The following is a 16,451-nucleotide window of genomic DNA, read 5'->3' on the forward strand; positions in this document are numbered from 1 at the left end:
TGCAGGAACATTTCACTTTGTCAACGCATATCGGAGTGAGCCGGTCAGCAAGTGGTTAGATGTCTTTATGGTCTCAGAGAAGCCCTACTAAAAATGACTATATCTACAACTCATGATATATTAACGTGATGGTCAGTGGGAAGAATGCTCCTTACACTTATGGTCATTGGAAAGAGTTACCCCCTTACAGATAGTAAGAACTTATCTGAGAGGCAGAAGTTGCTCATTCTTCAAAGAACCCCTAGCAACTTCTGGAGTAACCCTAAGGTTTCATGGATTCCTAATTGAGAAACCCTGCATTAGATAATGAACAATGTATGGTAAAAAGGCAACAGACAAATATTTATTGTCTATGGATTCCAAGCAAATGAGTAGAATATTTCCAGAAGTCAAATATGGAATTGTCCTTCATCTCTTAGTACATACATCATTTTTTCACTGAGTAAATAATAAATAACTATGAAAAAAAATGAGAAAAAAAAGGAAAGGAAAGGAAGAGAGCAACTGGTATAAGAAAAGGGTTCAAAAAGCAAATTGGGATATTTCAAACTATTGGTCAGCAAAATTTGAGTAATATACTACATTACTATAGTAGTATATTACTCAAGTTTTGCTGACCAATAGTCAGCAAAATTTAACTAAGGTGGGAAATGTTTTACATAAATGATGGCTTAATAATTCAATTTTTTTGGTCTCAAGTGCTAGAAATGAAAGTCCCCTCCCTTTATCCAAAACTGATATGTAGTTAGTTATGGAGTCTTCTGGCCTGAGTTTGCCCTGCGCTTCTAATGTCTTGTGTATTCCAACAATAACAGCTCAGTGCAGTAATTCCTCTGTTATGCCCTGTACACACGGTCGGACTTTCCGACGGAAAATGTGCGATCGGATCTTGTTGTCGGAAAATCTGATCTTGTGTGGGCTCTTTTTCCGTCAGAATTTCCGACACACAAAGTTTGAGAGCAGCATCTAAAATTTTCCGACAACAAAATCCGATCGTTTAAACGATTGTTCTGATCATGTGTAGACAATTCCGACGTACAAAGTGCCACGCATGCTCAGAATAAATTATGAGGTGAAAGTTATTGGCCCGTTTACAGTCCCGTCGTATGTGTTTTACATCACGGCGTTCAGAACGATTGGATTTTCCGACAACTTTGTGCGACCGTGTGTATGCTAGACAAGTTTGGGCCAAAATCCGTCGGAGAAAAACGACTGGATTTTGTCGTTGGAATGTCCAACCGTGTGTACAGGGCATTAATTACATTCTCCATTATATAAAATTAAAAAATCCAACAGGGAGCAAAAGAGGCCTTTTTAATGGCCACAGCAGGAGTTCAGATCGGGGTAGTGCTAAGATCGCACTAACAGAGCCCTCAAGAGATATAAGAAGCTATTATGGCAGTCATTTTCAACCTGGGTTACATGGAATGCTAGGGTTCCTAGAGGTTGCTAGGATTCCTGGAGCTGTAGTTAATAGCTGATTGTACTCCCATGTGTGGTATCTGTATAGTTGGAGGACCAACACTACATGGCAGAGCCAGCTGCATGACACCTATGATAGTTTAACTGTCTGTATGGGTGTCATTCTTTCCAATTTTTCTCCTTCACTGATGAGCGCTGATAAAGCTTCAATGATGGGCACTGATGAGGCTGCACTGATGGGCACTGATAGACTGCACTGATGAGGCGACATTGGTGGGAACTGATGAGCAGGCACTGATGAGACAGTACTGAGAGGCAGCACAAATGGGCACTGATATGCGGCACTGATGAGCACTGATAGGCAGCACTGGTAGGTGACACTGATGAGGAGGCACTGATTGGCAGCACTGATGGACACTGATTGGCAGCACTTGTGGGCACTGTTGGGACTGCACTGATAATCAGGACATGGAATTACGAGAACCGGCTTATGTTTACATCGTGATCAGCTGTCATTGGATACAGCTGATCACGTGGTAGTGGGCAGCTGTGATTGCTCTTTACCCTGACTGGTGGGCACTGATGAGGCGGCAATGGTGGAAACTGATGAGGCTGCACTGATAGGCGGTACCAATGGGCACTGATATGCGGCACTGATAGGCAGCACTGGTAGGTGACACTGATGAGGAGGCACTGATTGGCAGCATTGATGGGCACTGATTGGCAGCAGTGGTGGGCACTGTTGGGACTACACTGATAATCAGGACATGAAATGCCAATAACCGGCTTGTGTTTACATCGTGATCAGCTGTCATTGGACACAGCTGATCATGTGATAATGGGCCACTGTGATTGCCCTTTACCCCGAACTGTGATCAGCTGTGTCCTAAGGACACAGTGATCATAGAGAGCAGGCCGCCTGAGCAGCGTGTACATGGGAGGACGTCCATGAATGCCCTCCTGGCATCACCAGTCCATGCTACAGTTGTCTTCCGGCTATTATAGTGCGGGCGGGAAGAGGCACACCTCTAAGTTGCCTTTAGCTGCAGTAAGCTCAGTGCAGTTTGAATGCACCAAAGGGGCTTTTAATGACAGGAACTCAGACAGAGAGTCAATCTCTATGCCTGCAGCATTGTGAAAAAAACACGGTTTAGGTTTAACTTGTGCTTCATAAGAGTGCGCGTGTAACTTAGCTTTTGAAAATCTGCTGTATCATTGTGTTTACTTATAGCACATGTTTGCATTATGAAAATATAAAACCCAGTGTTTTCGCAGAAAAGCATTTATTTTAGTCACTGCGTAAGTGAAGCTTACAATCTACAGCCTCTAGCACAGTCATACAAACATCCACGCACAATTTGAGTCCAATTTATCTACAAGCCGCTTAAATGGTGGGGGGGGGGGGAGTAGAGCACCATCAACAAATCTACACAAGTACACATTAGGGCATGTGTGCAAGGACATTGCCGTGGCCTTTATATTCAAAAGAAGTGCAGCTAAAACACACGCATTGAAGCGTAAATGGCGATATTTGGCCTGTTTTGGTTGCATTTTTGATAGGACTTGCTGCATCCAGAGACTAGAAATAGGCTCGGGCGTGTTTGAAATCCCACGTGCCCGATCCCGTCAGGAAGCCAACACTGCACACGGCTAATCACAGGTAGTGAGACATTTACTGATCTGTACAGCTGTGAACCGGGAAATGTCTCACTGCTTGTGATTAGCCGTGTGCAGTGTCGGCATCCTGGTGGGATTGGGCATGTGGGATTTTGAACACGCCCAAGCCCATCTCTACCAGAGAATCACAAAGCAAAGCAGGTCAAAGGCAGCCTTAAGCCCCATACACACAATGAGAAATTCTGCCAGCAAAAGTGAGATGTCAGCTTTTGGTCAGAAATTCTGCCAGTCGGATGTGAGCTTTTGGTCAGAAATTCCGACCGTGTGCATGCTCCATCAGACTTTTGCTGGCAGAATTCCAGCCAGCAAAAGATTGAGAGCATGTTCTCTATTTTTCAGTCGGAAAAAGTTCCTATCGGAAATTCCTATCGTCTGTACAAATTCCAAAGCGCCAAATTCCTATGCATGCTCGGAAACAATTCGAAAACATGCTCGGAAGCATTGAACTTCATTTTTTCGGCTCGTCGTAGTGTTGTACATCACAGCGTTCTTGACGGTCGAAAGTTCAGAGAACTTTTGTGTCACCATGTGTATGCAAGCCAAGCTTGAGCAGAATTCCGTGAGAAAAAACATCCAAGTTTTTTCTGACGAAAAATACGCTTGTGTGTACGGGGCATTAGAACTGAACTGTACAAATTCCGACACGCAATATTCCTACACGTGCTCGGAAACAATTCAACAAATGCTCGGAAGCATTGAACTTTATTTTCTCTGCTCGTCGTAGTGTTGTACTGCACCTCGCTCTTGACGGTTGAAAGTTCAGAAGAATTCCGTGGGAAAAAACATCCAAGTTTTTTCTGACGAAAAATACCCTCGTGTGTACAGGGCATTAGAACTGAGGTAGATGGGAATCTGATGACCTGTGTTTGATGTGCATTTGAAATGCAGGAAGACATCACCTGTGTAGACAAGCCCAAAAAATGTCCATGCATGCAGGGTGTTTTAGGGATGTGTATTGTCCCAGTGACTCAAGGTTGCCATACTATTCACTGGCCATGCACTATGCAATAAAATGTTTCCAGATATAGATCCGAAAGCAAAACTCCAGCCAAAAGCAAGATAAAAATGTATAGCCCATTATAAGGGCAGATGAATTCCAGGAAGTAAATACTATATGAATCATCTGCCCTAGGTCTAGGTTCAAGTGATGCATTTTTCAAGCACGTTTTGCATTTTTAAACGTAAATTTTTAATGCATGTTTGCGTGTGTTTTTGTGTTTTTTGTTATGTCCCTTAGTTAGCTTCAGCCCCGGAAGATTTTACCCCCTTCCTGACCAGAGCACTTTTTACAATTTGGCACTGCGTTGCATTAACTGACAATTGCGTGGTCGTTCGACGCTGTACCCAAACAAAACTTGCGTCCTTTTTTTCCCTCAAATAGAGCTTTCTTTTGGTGGTATTTGATCAACTTTACGTTTTTGTTTTTTTTTTGCGTTTTTTTGACAAGTGCTTTATTAGAAATGAAGAATGTCCCCGACGTAGCTCCAACATCATTCATGATGTCTTCTTTCACTGCTACCACTGGTGATGTCTTCTTCCTCCGCCGCCGTTGCCGCTGACCCGCTGAAAAAAAAAATGCTCCTGTCAGCTCTGGTGTCTGACAGTTCTTATATAGTTATGGGGCGTGACCATGTGGTGATGTGACGGACACCCCGTCCCCTCAATATGTCCTGGACCCAGCATGCTTGTGACGTCACAGACCCAGGTGTGAACATAGGGTAACTCAAGATGGCCATGGCAAGAAATGCTGGGGTGAGGGGGTTAATTTTTAAAGTGCTTTCTCAGCAAAATAAAGCATTGCGACATGGATGGATGGGCAAGTTTGCTTTGAATTTTAAAAATGAATTAAATTGTGTTTTTCGGTTGTGGTGTTCAGACGCAGTTTAGTTCTACTTTAATTTGTCTTTTATATCTGCCTAGAATACAACTCAGTATTACCAGTATATAGTCTGGCAGTGATATGGATTATCATAATTTTTCACTGTTACATTGACAAATTAAATTCTGTCACTTACTTCCTTCTTCTTCTATCTGCTGAATGACATTGTAAGCTAATTAGCTTTTTTCACACTTGGATCCAAGTCTTGTAGATATGACTGCCGTTGGAGTTATGGTAGTTTAAGGCAGTGTTTCTCAACTCCAGGCCTCAAGGCGCCCCAAAAGGTCATGTTTTCAGGATTTCCATTACTTTGCACAGGTAATTTGATCAGTTTCACTGCCTTAGTAATTACAACAGCCATTTCATCTGAGGGAAATCCTGAAAACATGACCTGTTGGGGTGCCTTGAGGACTGGAGTTGAGAAACACTGGTTTAAGGCACCCCTGAAATGATGTGTAGCATTAACACATGTGCTTTAATACTTGAAATTTTTTTGGGGGAAAAAAGGAGATGGACTTTATAGGCACGTATATAAAAATATAACAAAATCTATTCAGAGTTCACAGATTTATACACATAGATAAAGGGGGTTTCATACATCTATGATAAAAAAAAAGACAAAAAACAAAAGAAAAGAAAAGAAAAAGAAAAAAGGGACCCAGGGATAAACCCCAAAAGACAAAAGATGCCACTTTATAGTCCTTGTGGACATCTTTTGTCTTTTGGGGTTTATCCCTGGGTCCCCTTTTTCTTTTCTTTTGTTTCGTTTTTTGTCTTTTTTCATATATGTACGAAACCCCTTTTATTTGTATAAATCTGTGAACTCTGAATACATTTTGTTATATTTTTATACGTGCCTATGAAGTCCATCTCCCTTTTTCCCCAAAACTTTTTTCAATTATTATTAGGATGTGGCACACATTGTACTGAGGGTGTTTTTGATTGACACCCTAGGGCTTAGCAATCATTATTTTTTCACATGTGCTTTAATACAACACAATACCGCTGGCCACTACTGTACATTGTGTTAGGGTACCATTAACAATGAGTAAGGTTTCAACACAACCCCACAATTCTGAAGGCTTTCAAGGAATTGTAAAGGATAATAATGAGGATGACAGTATCTACAGAGCAAATGCATTAGATTAGGGGTCTTCAAACTAGGGCACATGGGCTACATTCAGCTCATTACAAGATATTATCCACCCTGCAGCTATGGTAAGTGGTGTATCTTCAACAAGCACAGTTTGAAGACCTTATATAAAGGGGGACTCATATGGGGACACTGATGTGAGAGGGGACTCCGAAGCAAGGGGGTCCCTGATAGGGGCCCTAATGTTGGGGGAGGGGGTCTCTGGTAGAGACTCTGATATAAGGATGAACTCTGGTGTAAGGGGGACTCTGATGGGGACCCTGATATAAGGGGGAACTCTGATGTAGGGGGGACTCTGATGAGGACCATATGTAAGGGGGAGCTCAGATCAGGACCCTGGTGTAAGGGGGGATGCTGATCAGGACCCTAATGTAAGGGGGAAGAACTCTGATGGGGACCTTGATGTGGGGGGAGGAGGACTATGATAGGGATCTTGATTTAAGAAGAGACTCTGATGTAAGTGTAGCACACTTAGGCTGCTAGGTAAACGTTTGTTTTAGCTTCACTGCAATCAGCAGAGCAGTGATCTATTGTTTTTCTGGTCTGGCTTTCCTAGCTGGACGTTTTATGCTGGATGGCAGACAGCTCCTGGGACATTATGAGTAAAGGCCTTGCTGTGGTCTTTTGGGTGTGCAAGTGCTAGTAGGGGACAGAAGATGCTATATGGACTGGGATTGCACATAGAGTCCTAGATATACTGGCCATTCCCTGTTATCTCTAGGAAAGGCTGCTTACAGAAAATCAGTGAGAAGCTTGTGAGTAAGCCAGGTGTGGTGACTGGTGAAACACGTCAAGAAAGCTTTATTGCATGCATTAATGTTGCTGACAATCAATAAATACAGCAAGAGGAGCTAAGTTTAAAGGGCAGCTTACATGTTTTCATATCTTTGACGCTATTCCTCCTGATTTCCTTCAACCACCCTTGTAGACTTGATTTTCTTTTTTTTTTATAGTCTATTAGATATGATTTATTGGCCATACATAGTTTAGATTCCATTTCTTAGCCAAGCTTCAGTCTTCCTTTTATGTGTTTTCCTATTGCTCAAGTTAAAATGTACACACACGTCAAAGTGAAAGTACCTCATTCCTTATAAGATAAGCCCATCTCAGATTTCAGTTGGACAGAGCCAGCCTGAGGGCAGGGAGTGTCGGGGCTGGCTCCTGCTATGTATGTACAGCTTTTTTCTTTCAGTGCACAGAGGCTGCTCAGCTGTCAGTCAATTACCAGACACTCATTGTTTCCACAGTTACTCACCTGGTTACCATTACCTGCTTCATTAGTCCAGCCTACAGCCAACCCCTTTTGGCTATTTAAACAGCGTTACCCGTTCCCTCCATGCCCTTGCATGGTCAATTCTTCCAGTATGTTCCTAATTGTGTTCCTGTTATCACTCAGCCTGGCTGACTTCTCTTCTGTGACCTGTTCCTGTTTTTGCCCCTCACCTTGCCGACTTTTGGTTTCCTGACCCTGCCCATCAGATTACCCACTCGGGCTTCTATATTTGGCTTCTGTTTTTGAATACATTCCCGAACTGTGTTATTTTTGTAATTTTGCTAAAGGTTTGATTTGAACTGCATTTTTTTGTCTGAGCCTGGTTTGTGGTTCCTGACAGGGAGACACTGCTTAGCTAACTCATAGTACTCTAGAAATCCTTTGCCATGTAATTGCCCAGTTACTTTAAAAAAAAGTTCAAGCCTAAAAAAAAGACCCTTAACTTACCTGATTCTATGGTCATGTGATTCACCACATGTCAAGTCTTCTGTCTTTTAGACTACAGAGCGGTCCTCTGGTGCTCATGTCACTGGATGGGTGATGAGGAAACTTCTGATTCACCATCCAGGGGCAAGGTTCTCTAAGGCTCAAGAAGATTGAATGGCATGATGATGTGATAACAAGGAGACTGCAGCCCTGGATAACTGGTCTCCAATCCCAAAAGAGGCATTGGTGAGGGACATGTAATGGCAGACTTAGGTAAATGATAAAAGGGTTTAAAGGTTTATTTTGAAATGAGATGAGCTTTACACATTTGTTAGTAAAATCCTGGATTGTATGTAAAAGATATAAATTTAAAAAACTTAAAAGCATAAGGAAAAATTTTAATAAAAATTACCTAAAACCTTTATAGCTTCTCTTTAAAGAGATAAAGGATCATTCGTACAGGCACAATCTGAAGCCCTCGAGGCAGACTGTTATGCAGAGTGCCTCAGTATTGTCAGCTCTGCTGAATAACAAACCATTGCTGCTTACCTAAAAGCACTAATGGCATGGTCTTGACTTCCAGTCATATAATAAAATGGGTATTCAGCCTCTCATCTTCCTAATGCAAAATTTTTGGGCTGAAGCCATGGTCCACTCAGCAAAAATGTGCAGCACAGACAGCCATTTAGACTAAACCTTAATGACAACTGCAGTGAAAAGAACTAATATCTCCTGGGGAGGTGAGATCTGCTTGCTGGAGATCAGCAAAAATTCAACAGGTGGATTGGATTCCTCCTGTAATGGCCACAGTAAATGGCTAAAGATCTGAACTTCTCAACCAGAGAGCCGTTATAAAAGCCAAGCAATTAGGATTTTCAGAAGGTTGACGATGGCAGCATCCGTTTTTCAGCTCATCTCTAAAGCATATCATAATCCAAGAACAAAAACGTAATATAATAGAATCTAAAACTATATATTATTAGAATACAGGATTTATTTAGTGCCAACAGTTTGCACAGCACTTTACAATAGGGACACGGTACAGTTCCAATGCAATTTGAGACAAGAGCATAGCTCCCAAATATGTCTGATTTGGAGGGACTGTACCTGATTTGGAACAATCTTCCTCTGTCTGTCCCTCTTTCCTTCACATTTGTCCCTCATTTTGGTCTGATCTATATAGTTGTATATAAAATGCACTATTTATCTTTCAAAAGTTTCACCAAATTTCAAAATTTGTTGCATTTGTAAATGTCAAAAGCCAGCATAAAGGAAGAGTAGTGCAGAAAAAAGCACTTGTAGGGTTAGCTTTTCTTTCTTTTTCTTTTCTTTCTTTTTCTTTTCTTTCTTTTTCTTTTCTTTCTTTTTTATAGTTCTCCGTGTACAGCTCTGAAGCTGTTGCTGTTCGTGTTTTGAATTTTATTTTATTTGAAGATCAGAAGCCAGTGAAGAGATTAGCACAGAGAGGTGGTTGACAATGAGCATTTAGTAAGGGGGATGAGTCTGGCAACGTCATTCGTAACAGACTAGGGGTAGGATAGCCTAAGTAGAGGTAGGCCAATGAGAAGATAGTTGCAATAATCGAGAGAGACAACAATAAAGAGAATAAGTAGCGTGCTGGCTTTGTTGATTAAAAAGAGCCATATTTTAGAAATGTTACGGAAGCAAAGACAGCAAGATTTGGACAGTGATTGTATTGGAGGCTGAAAGGAGAGGTCAGAGTCCAGGGATGCATCTAGCACCCTGGCATGAGGAGATGAACTGAGAGTTATATTATGAAACTTGGTGGAAAAGTCAGGATAGGGGGCATGAGAAGACTTATGAGCCCCATTTTTTTTTAAAACATTTATTTTTAGAAAGTGGTGTGTTAGTAAATTAGCAATGTGAGAAGAGATCGAAGAGGTGAGTTGAGGAGTGAAGAGACCTAAGAGGTGAGTTGAGGAGTGAAGAAACCGAAGAGGTGAGTTGAAGAGTGAAGAGACCGAAGAGGTAAGTTGAAGAGTGAAGAGACCGAAGAGGTGAGTTGAAGAGTGAAGAGACCGAAGAGGTGAGTTGAGGAGTGAAGAGACCGAAGAGGTGAGTTGAGGAGTATAGAGATACATTAGAATGTCATCAGCACCGAAGCCATTGGAGGTTCTTAAGTGACCAAGGGAGAGGTATAGATAGAGAAGAGAATGGGTTCCAGGACCGAGCCAAGGGGAACACTATGGAAAGAGGAAGAGGGAAGAAGGAGATAGAGTTGTAGGCAATATTGAAGAAGTGTTTAGATAGGATACATACTATATATACCTAAAATCAAACATTATAAATAAAATATATAATTAAAAGCCATAAATAAAAATAAAAATTTAAAACATTTAATTTATTGAAAGTTTTTTTTTCCGAAAAAAGGACACAAATTAAAGGCAATGAATAACAACAAGGCTAACGCCCACAACGCAGATGGAATGTATTAAAACATCAATAATCCATATAAAAAGATGATCTAAATAGCATACCACCAGTCTTTTTCAATACAACAAGTTGCTATATAAAATAAGTTCATCATAAAATAAAAATAAAATATCTGATGCCGCGTACACACAACCGGACTTTCCGTCAGAAAAGGTACGGCAGAATCATTCCGTCGGATATTACGATCGTGTGTGGGCTTCATCTGACTTTTTTCTTCAAAAATTAAGACAGACCTAGAAATAGAACATGTTTCAAATCTGTCCGACGGAATCAATTTCTATCATGACTATCTATCTATCGGGAAAGCCGTTCGTCTGTATGCTGGTCCGACGGACCAAATATGACGCAAGGGCAGCTATTGGCTACTGGCTATTGAACTGTCTTTTTATAGTCCCGTCGTACGTCATCGCGTTCAAAGCAAATGGACTTTGGACCGTTCATGTGTGGGCAAGTCCGTTGGAACTCCGTCGGGAAGACCGTGGGACCTTTTCTGCCAGAAAATCCGGGCGTGTGTACACGGCATTATAAAAGCATACAATAATCCTACTCAGAAAACCCACACAAAGGGGAAATATTAGAACCCAAACTACTCCACCACCCACTGAGTGGGTTGTAATTATACAAACTGCACTACAAAAGTGTTAGCAAAATAACGAAATGAAAGCAAAGTACAAAAAGAAGAAGAAGAAAGGGAAAGAAGAGACAAATAATGGAAAGGGAACAAGAAAGGGGGGAAAGAAGAAACAAAACAAAAGAAGAAAGATCCTCCAAATGCCCTCCTTAGCTGCACACACTCCTCTATAAGCTGGAAATTGGAGTTAGAGATATATAACCCCTTGTGGACCGCCCCATGCACATATACTGCGGCCAGATCACGTACCTATTATGTAATTTGACACTTCCGGGTCTGAGGCACACTCCTGCTGTGATTGGACTCAGCGGGAGCCAATCAGTGGGTCCGGAGGGCGCAATGTCTGCCCACCAATTGTTCAGGAGACAGGCAGAACAGCGGACCGCTGTTCTGTGAAAGGGGAATGTACTGATCCTGTGTTTCTGCTAAGCAAGAACACAGATCTTTATTTTCCCCCCCAGTCAAAGCACCTTCCCCACAGTTATCAAGCACCCCCTAGGCACACAGTTAACCCCTTGATCGCCCCTGATATTAACCCCTTACCTGCCAGTGTCATTAGTACAGTGACTGTGCATATTTTATAGTACTGATCTCTGCATTAGTGTCACTGGTTCCCACAAAGTGCCAAAAGTGTCAGTTAGGTGTCTGATTTGTCCGTCGCAATATCACAGTCCCGCTATAAATTGTTGATCGCCACCATTGCTAGTAAAAGAATAAATAAAGAAAAAATAAAGACAAAAATCCCATTGTTTGTAAACCCTATAACTTTTGCGCAAACCAATCAATATGGGATTTATTTTTATTTTTTTACCAAAAATATGTAGCAGAATATATATTGGCCTAAATTGATGAAGAAATTTTGATTTTTAAATTTTTTTATTTGCTATGTTTTATAGCAGAAAGTAAAAAATATTGTTATTTTTTTTTCAAAATTGTCTGTATTTTTTGTTTATAGTGCAGAAAATAAAACTGCAGAGGTGATCAAATACCACCAAAAGAAAGCTCTATTTGTGAAAAAAAAAAAAAAAAAGAACATCAATTTTATTTGGGTACATCGGTCACACAACTGTGCAATTTTCAGTTAAAGTAACGCAGTGCCGTATCGCAAAAAAATGGGCTGGTCATTAAAGGGGGTGAACCTTCCGGAGCTGAAGTTGGTAATCCAATGATCCCCAACACGGTCAAACTTAGCAGTCCTTTCCTTCATGATATTGATGAGCTTTTCATTAAACATGATCATCCAAGTCAGCATACTTTTCATAATAACCAGATCTACTACAGGTTTCTTCCAAGCAGCCGCTATAGCGATCTTTGTTGCAAGAAACATAAAGTTTGAACATGTCTCCCTACATTTCAATAGAAACACACATATACGGTAGCCTAAAATGGCAAGGCACTCTCCTGCTTCACCCTCCTCCACCCACTTTCCTTCTCCAAACTAAGTGACTGACTAGAGACTGCAACGTCCACTGTTAACTCCTTCCTGTGAAGACCAGAAGTTCAGGGAAGAAGCACTGAGAGAGCAGGAGCCAGCAGCATCGAATACTGGAAATTGCAAGAGCTGGGGGTAAAATATGTTAACAAATAGTTTACTGGAAAAATGTTTAATTTCTTGTGTTCAGTGCGTTAAGCTAAAAAACAGGGATTAATACAAATTTAAAAAGCTTTCTTAAACTGCAGTTTGGAATCTCAGGGTTTTTGTATCGAATTGAAGGTTAGAATCGTGCCTGGAAAAATAAAATTATTTAAACTCAAGGCTTTTCTTTCTTTGCAGATATTCCGGAGGGCAGACAAGAATGGTGAGTGTCAGATTCGTATTGTCAGTCTGGACCCCTGCGGTATTAGTCACTATGCGTACTATTAACCCATCAGTGCCCGCCTATACAGAAAACAGTAGCAGCGGAGTGTAAATGGGACCTATGAGGAGGATTCTGGGTACTGAAGACACAGTTATAGTAAGGCTATGTGAATGGCCCTGGTTGTTCTCATAAAGGATATTTTGGATGACAGGCAGCACAGATGGCTCTGCAAACAAACGCAGCAAGAGACCAGTACTCAGACACGTACCCAGATAAAAGAATAAAATTCTGCCACTCACAGTGCCCCCCGCGGCTATATCTGTGCAGCATCCACCCGACATTAGACCTTTGCCTGCTAGCTGAAGCTTGTGACAACCCTTACAATGCCGGGTAAAATAACTACCATTGGAAATGGCAAAATCCAGTGTTTGAGCATTATTTAGGATGTAAATTCTGAAAACTATAGAAAAAGATTTTATATTGTCCATACTAACCAAAATTCTTGCTGACTTTAAAATATGGGCTAAACCTGCCTGTCTATGCTACAGACATGCCAAACTTTTGAATATGTTTGTATGTGTTATAGTGTACATATACTTCTATATTACTATGACATTTGTAAGGTGATTTTAACCTTATGTATTAAATCCATGTTACCTCTTTAATTGTTAATTAAAAAAAAATATATATATATATATATATATATATATATATATATATATATATATATATATATATATATATATATATATATATATATATATATAAGATTACGTAGGAATCACATTAATATTACAATTGTATGTTTATGATAACAAGGGGCGTAACATATTCAGGCTAATTCTAATTATGACTCGAAAGAATGCAAACATGTAATGAAAACATCCAGACACAAACTATGGTGTATACAGTAAAGCTGGCCATACACCTATAGAATATCTGTAGATTTTCCATGGTTAGATGGAAAAAGTGCAACAGATTTCTCCATGTATGCTAAACTGTGTGGATGGAGGAATCTCCCACTTTTTCCATCTAACCATAGAAAATCTGCAGATAATCTATAGGTGACACATTACAACCAAAAACGTAAATATATTTTATTGGGATTTTATGTGATACACCAGCGTAAAGTGGAAGGAAAATGATAAATGCTTTTCAAAATTGTTTTACAAATAAATATCTTAAAAGTATGGCGTGCATTTGTATTTAGCCCCCTTTACTCTGATACCCTTAACTAAAATCTAGTGAAACCAATTGCCTTAAGAAGTCACCTAATTAGTAAATAGAGTCCACCTGTGTGTAATTTATTCTCAGTATAAATAAAACTGTTCTGTGAAGCCCTCAATTGCCTTCGGAAGTCACCTAATTAGTAGAGTCCACCTATGTGTAATTTATTCTCAGTATAATTAAAACTGTTCTGTAAAGCCCTCAGAGGTTTGTTAGAGAACCTAAGTGAACAGACAGCCCCATGAAAGCCAAGCAACACACCCAACAGGTCAGGGATAAAGTTGTGGAGAAGTTTAAAGCAGGGTTAGGTTATAGAAAAATATCCCAAACTTTGAACATCGCACAGAGCACTGTTCAATCCATCATTCAAAAATGGAAAGAGTATGACCCAACTGCAAACCTACCTAAGACATAGACGTCCTCCATAACTGACAGGCTGGGCAAAGAGAGCAATAATCAGAGAAGCAGTCAAGAGGCCCATGGTAACTCTGGAGGAGCTGCAGAGATCCACAGCTCAGGTGGGAGAATCTGTCCACAGGACAACTATTAGTTGTGCTCTCCACAAATCTGGTCTTTATGAAAGAGTGGCAAGAAGAAAGCCATTGTTGAAAGAAAGCCATGAGAAGTTCTGTTTGCAGTTTGCGAGAAGCCATGTGGAGGACACAGCAAACATGTGGAAGAAGGTCCTCCGGTCAGAGGAGACTAAATTTTAACTTGTTGGCCTAAAAGCAAACCGCTATGTGTGATGGAAAGCTAACACTGCACATCACCCTGAACACACCATACCCACCTTTAAACATGGTAGTGGCAGCATTAAGTTGTGGGGATGCTTTTCTTCAGCAGGGACAGGAAAGCTGGTTAGAGTTGATGGGAAGATGGATGGAGCCAAATACTGGGCAATATTAGAAGAAAACCTTTAGAGTCTGCAGGTCTGAGACTTGAGACTGGGGCGGAGGTTCACCTTCCGGCAGGACAATGACCCTAAACATACAGTCAAAGCTACAATGGAAAGGTTTAGATCAAAGCCTATTCATGTGTTAGAATGGCCCAGTCAAAGTCCAGGCCTAAATCCAATTGAGAATCCGTGGCAAGACTTGAAAATTGCTGTTTGCAAAGAAGATTGGGCAAAGATTTCACTCTCTAGATGTGCAAAGCTGGTAGAGACATCCCCAAAAAGACTTGCAGCTGTAATTGCAACAAAAGGTGGTTCTACAAAGTATTGACTTGGGGGCTGATAACAAATGCATGTCAAACTTTTCAGATATTTATTTGTAAACATTTTTGAAAACCATTCATCATTTTCCTTCAAATTCAAAATTATTACTTTGTGTTGGTCTATCACATAAAATCTGAATAAAATAAATTTACGTTTTTGGTTGTAACATGACCAAATGTGGAAAATTTCAAGGGGTATGAATACTTTTCCAAGGCACTGTGTATGTGCGTGTGTGTATATGTATATGTGTATATATATATATATATATATATATATATATATATATATACACACACATATAATATTACCAAAAGTATTAGGACACCTGCCTTTACACGCACATGAACTTTAATGGCATTCGTCTTAGTCCGTAGGGTTCAATATTGAATTGGCCCACCCTTTGCAGCTAGAACAGATTAAAGGGGTTGTAAAGTAAAATTTTTTATTTTTTTAAAATAACAAACATGTCATACTTACCTCCACTGTGCAGCTCGTTTTGCACAGAGTGGCCCCGAACCTGCTCTTCTGGGGTCCCTCGGCGGCTGTCTCAGCTTCCTCCCGCAGGTGCTTCTCACGTTAATGCGAGCTCCCTCGCATTGGTGAGAAGCACTGCGGGCGCGCTCCCGTGATACAGCCGGCGGCTATAGCCGCTCGCTGTATCACAAGGCCCCGCCCCCCGGCGCGCTGCGTCATTGGATGTGATTGACAGCAGCGTGAGCCAATGGCTGCGCTGCTTTCAATCCATCCACTCCAGCCAATCAGCGGCCAGGCTGAGCGGCGAAGAGGACGGCGGGGGCGAGCGCGGGATTTTCGAGGGGTCAGGTAAGTAAAACGGGGGGACTGGGGGGCGCCGGCAGTGTGAGATGTTTTTTCACCTTAATGCATAGAATGCATTAAGGTGAAAAAACATTTACCTTTACAACCCCTTTAAACTCTTCTGGGGAGGCTGTCCACAAGGTTTAGAAGTGTGTCTATGGGAATGTTTGACCATTCTTCCAGAAGCGCATATTTGAGGTCAGGCACTGATGTGGACAGGAAGACCTGGCTCACAGTCTCCGCTCTAATTCATCCCAACGGTGTCTGTGCAGGCCAGTCAAGTTCCTCCACCCCAACCTCACTAATCCCTGTCTTTATGGACCTTGCTTTGTGTGCTGGTGTACAGTCATGTTGGAACAGGAAGGGGCCATCCCCAAACTGTTCCCACCAAGTTGTGGGCATGAAATTGTCCAAAATGTTTTGGTATGCTGACTCCCTAAGTGTTCCCTTCACTGGAACTAAGAGGCCAAGCCCACCC

At 41.2% G+C, this 16,451-nt stretch overlaps 1 protein-coding gene across 1 annotated transcript in view; it reads left to right on the plus strand.

Annotated features, from left to right (window-relative positions):
- Positions 1 to 16,451, plus strand: part of NECAB3 (N-terminal EF-hand calcium binding protein 3) — a 145,292-nt gene that overhangs the window by 3,639 nt on the left and 125,202 nt on the right. Inside the window, exon 2 of the mRNA XM_077459163.1 lies at positions 12,690 to 12,714. Within this exon, the coding sequence (XP_077315289.1) occupies positions 12,690 to 12,714 (25 nt within the window). The remainder of the gene's footprint in view (positions 1 to 12,689; positions 12,715 to 16,451) is intronic.

Source organism: Lithobates pipiens, unplaced genomic scaffold (genome assembly GCF_037356315.1).
Source record: "Lithobates pipiens isolate NorthernLeopardFrog02 unplaced genomic scaffold, aLitPip1_a1.2 Scaffold_28, whole genome shotgun sequence".
Classification (NCBI taxonomy): Eukaryota; Metazoa; Chordata; class Amphibia; order Anura; family Ranidae; genus Lithobates; species Lithobates pipiens.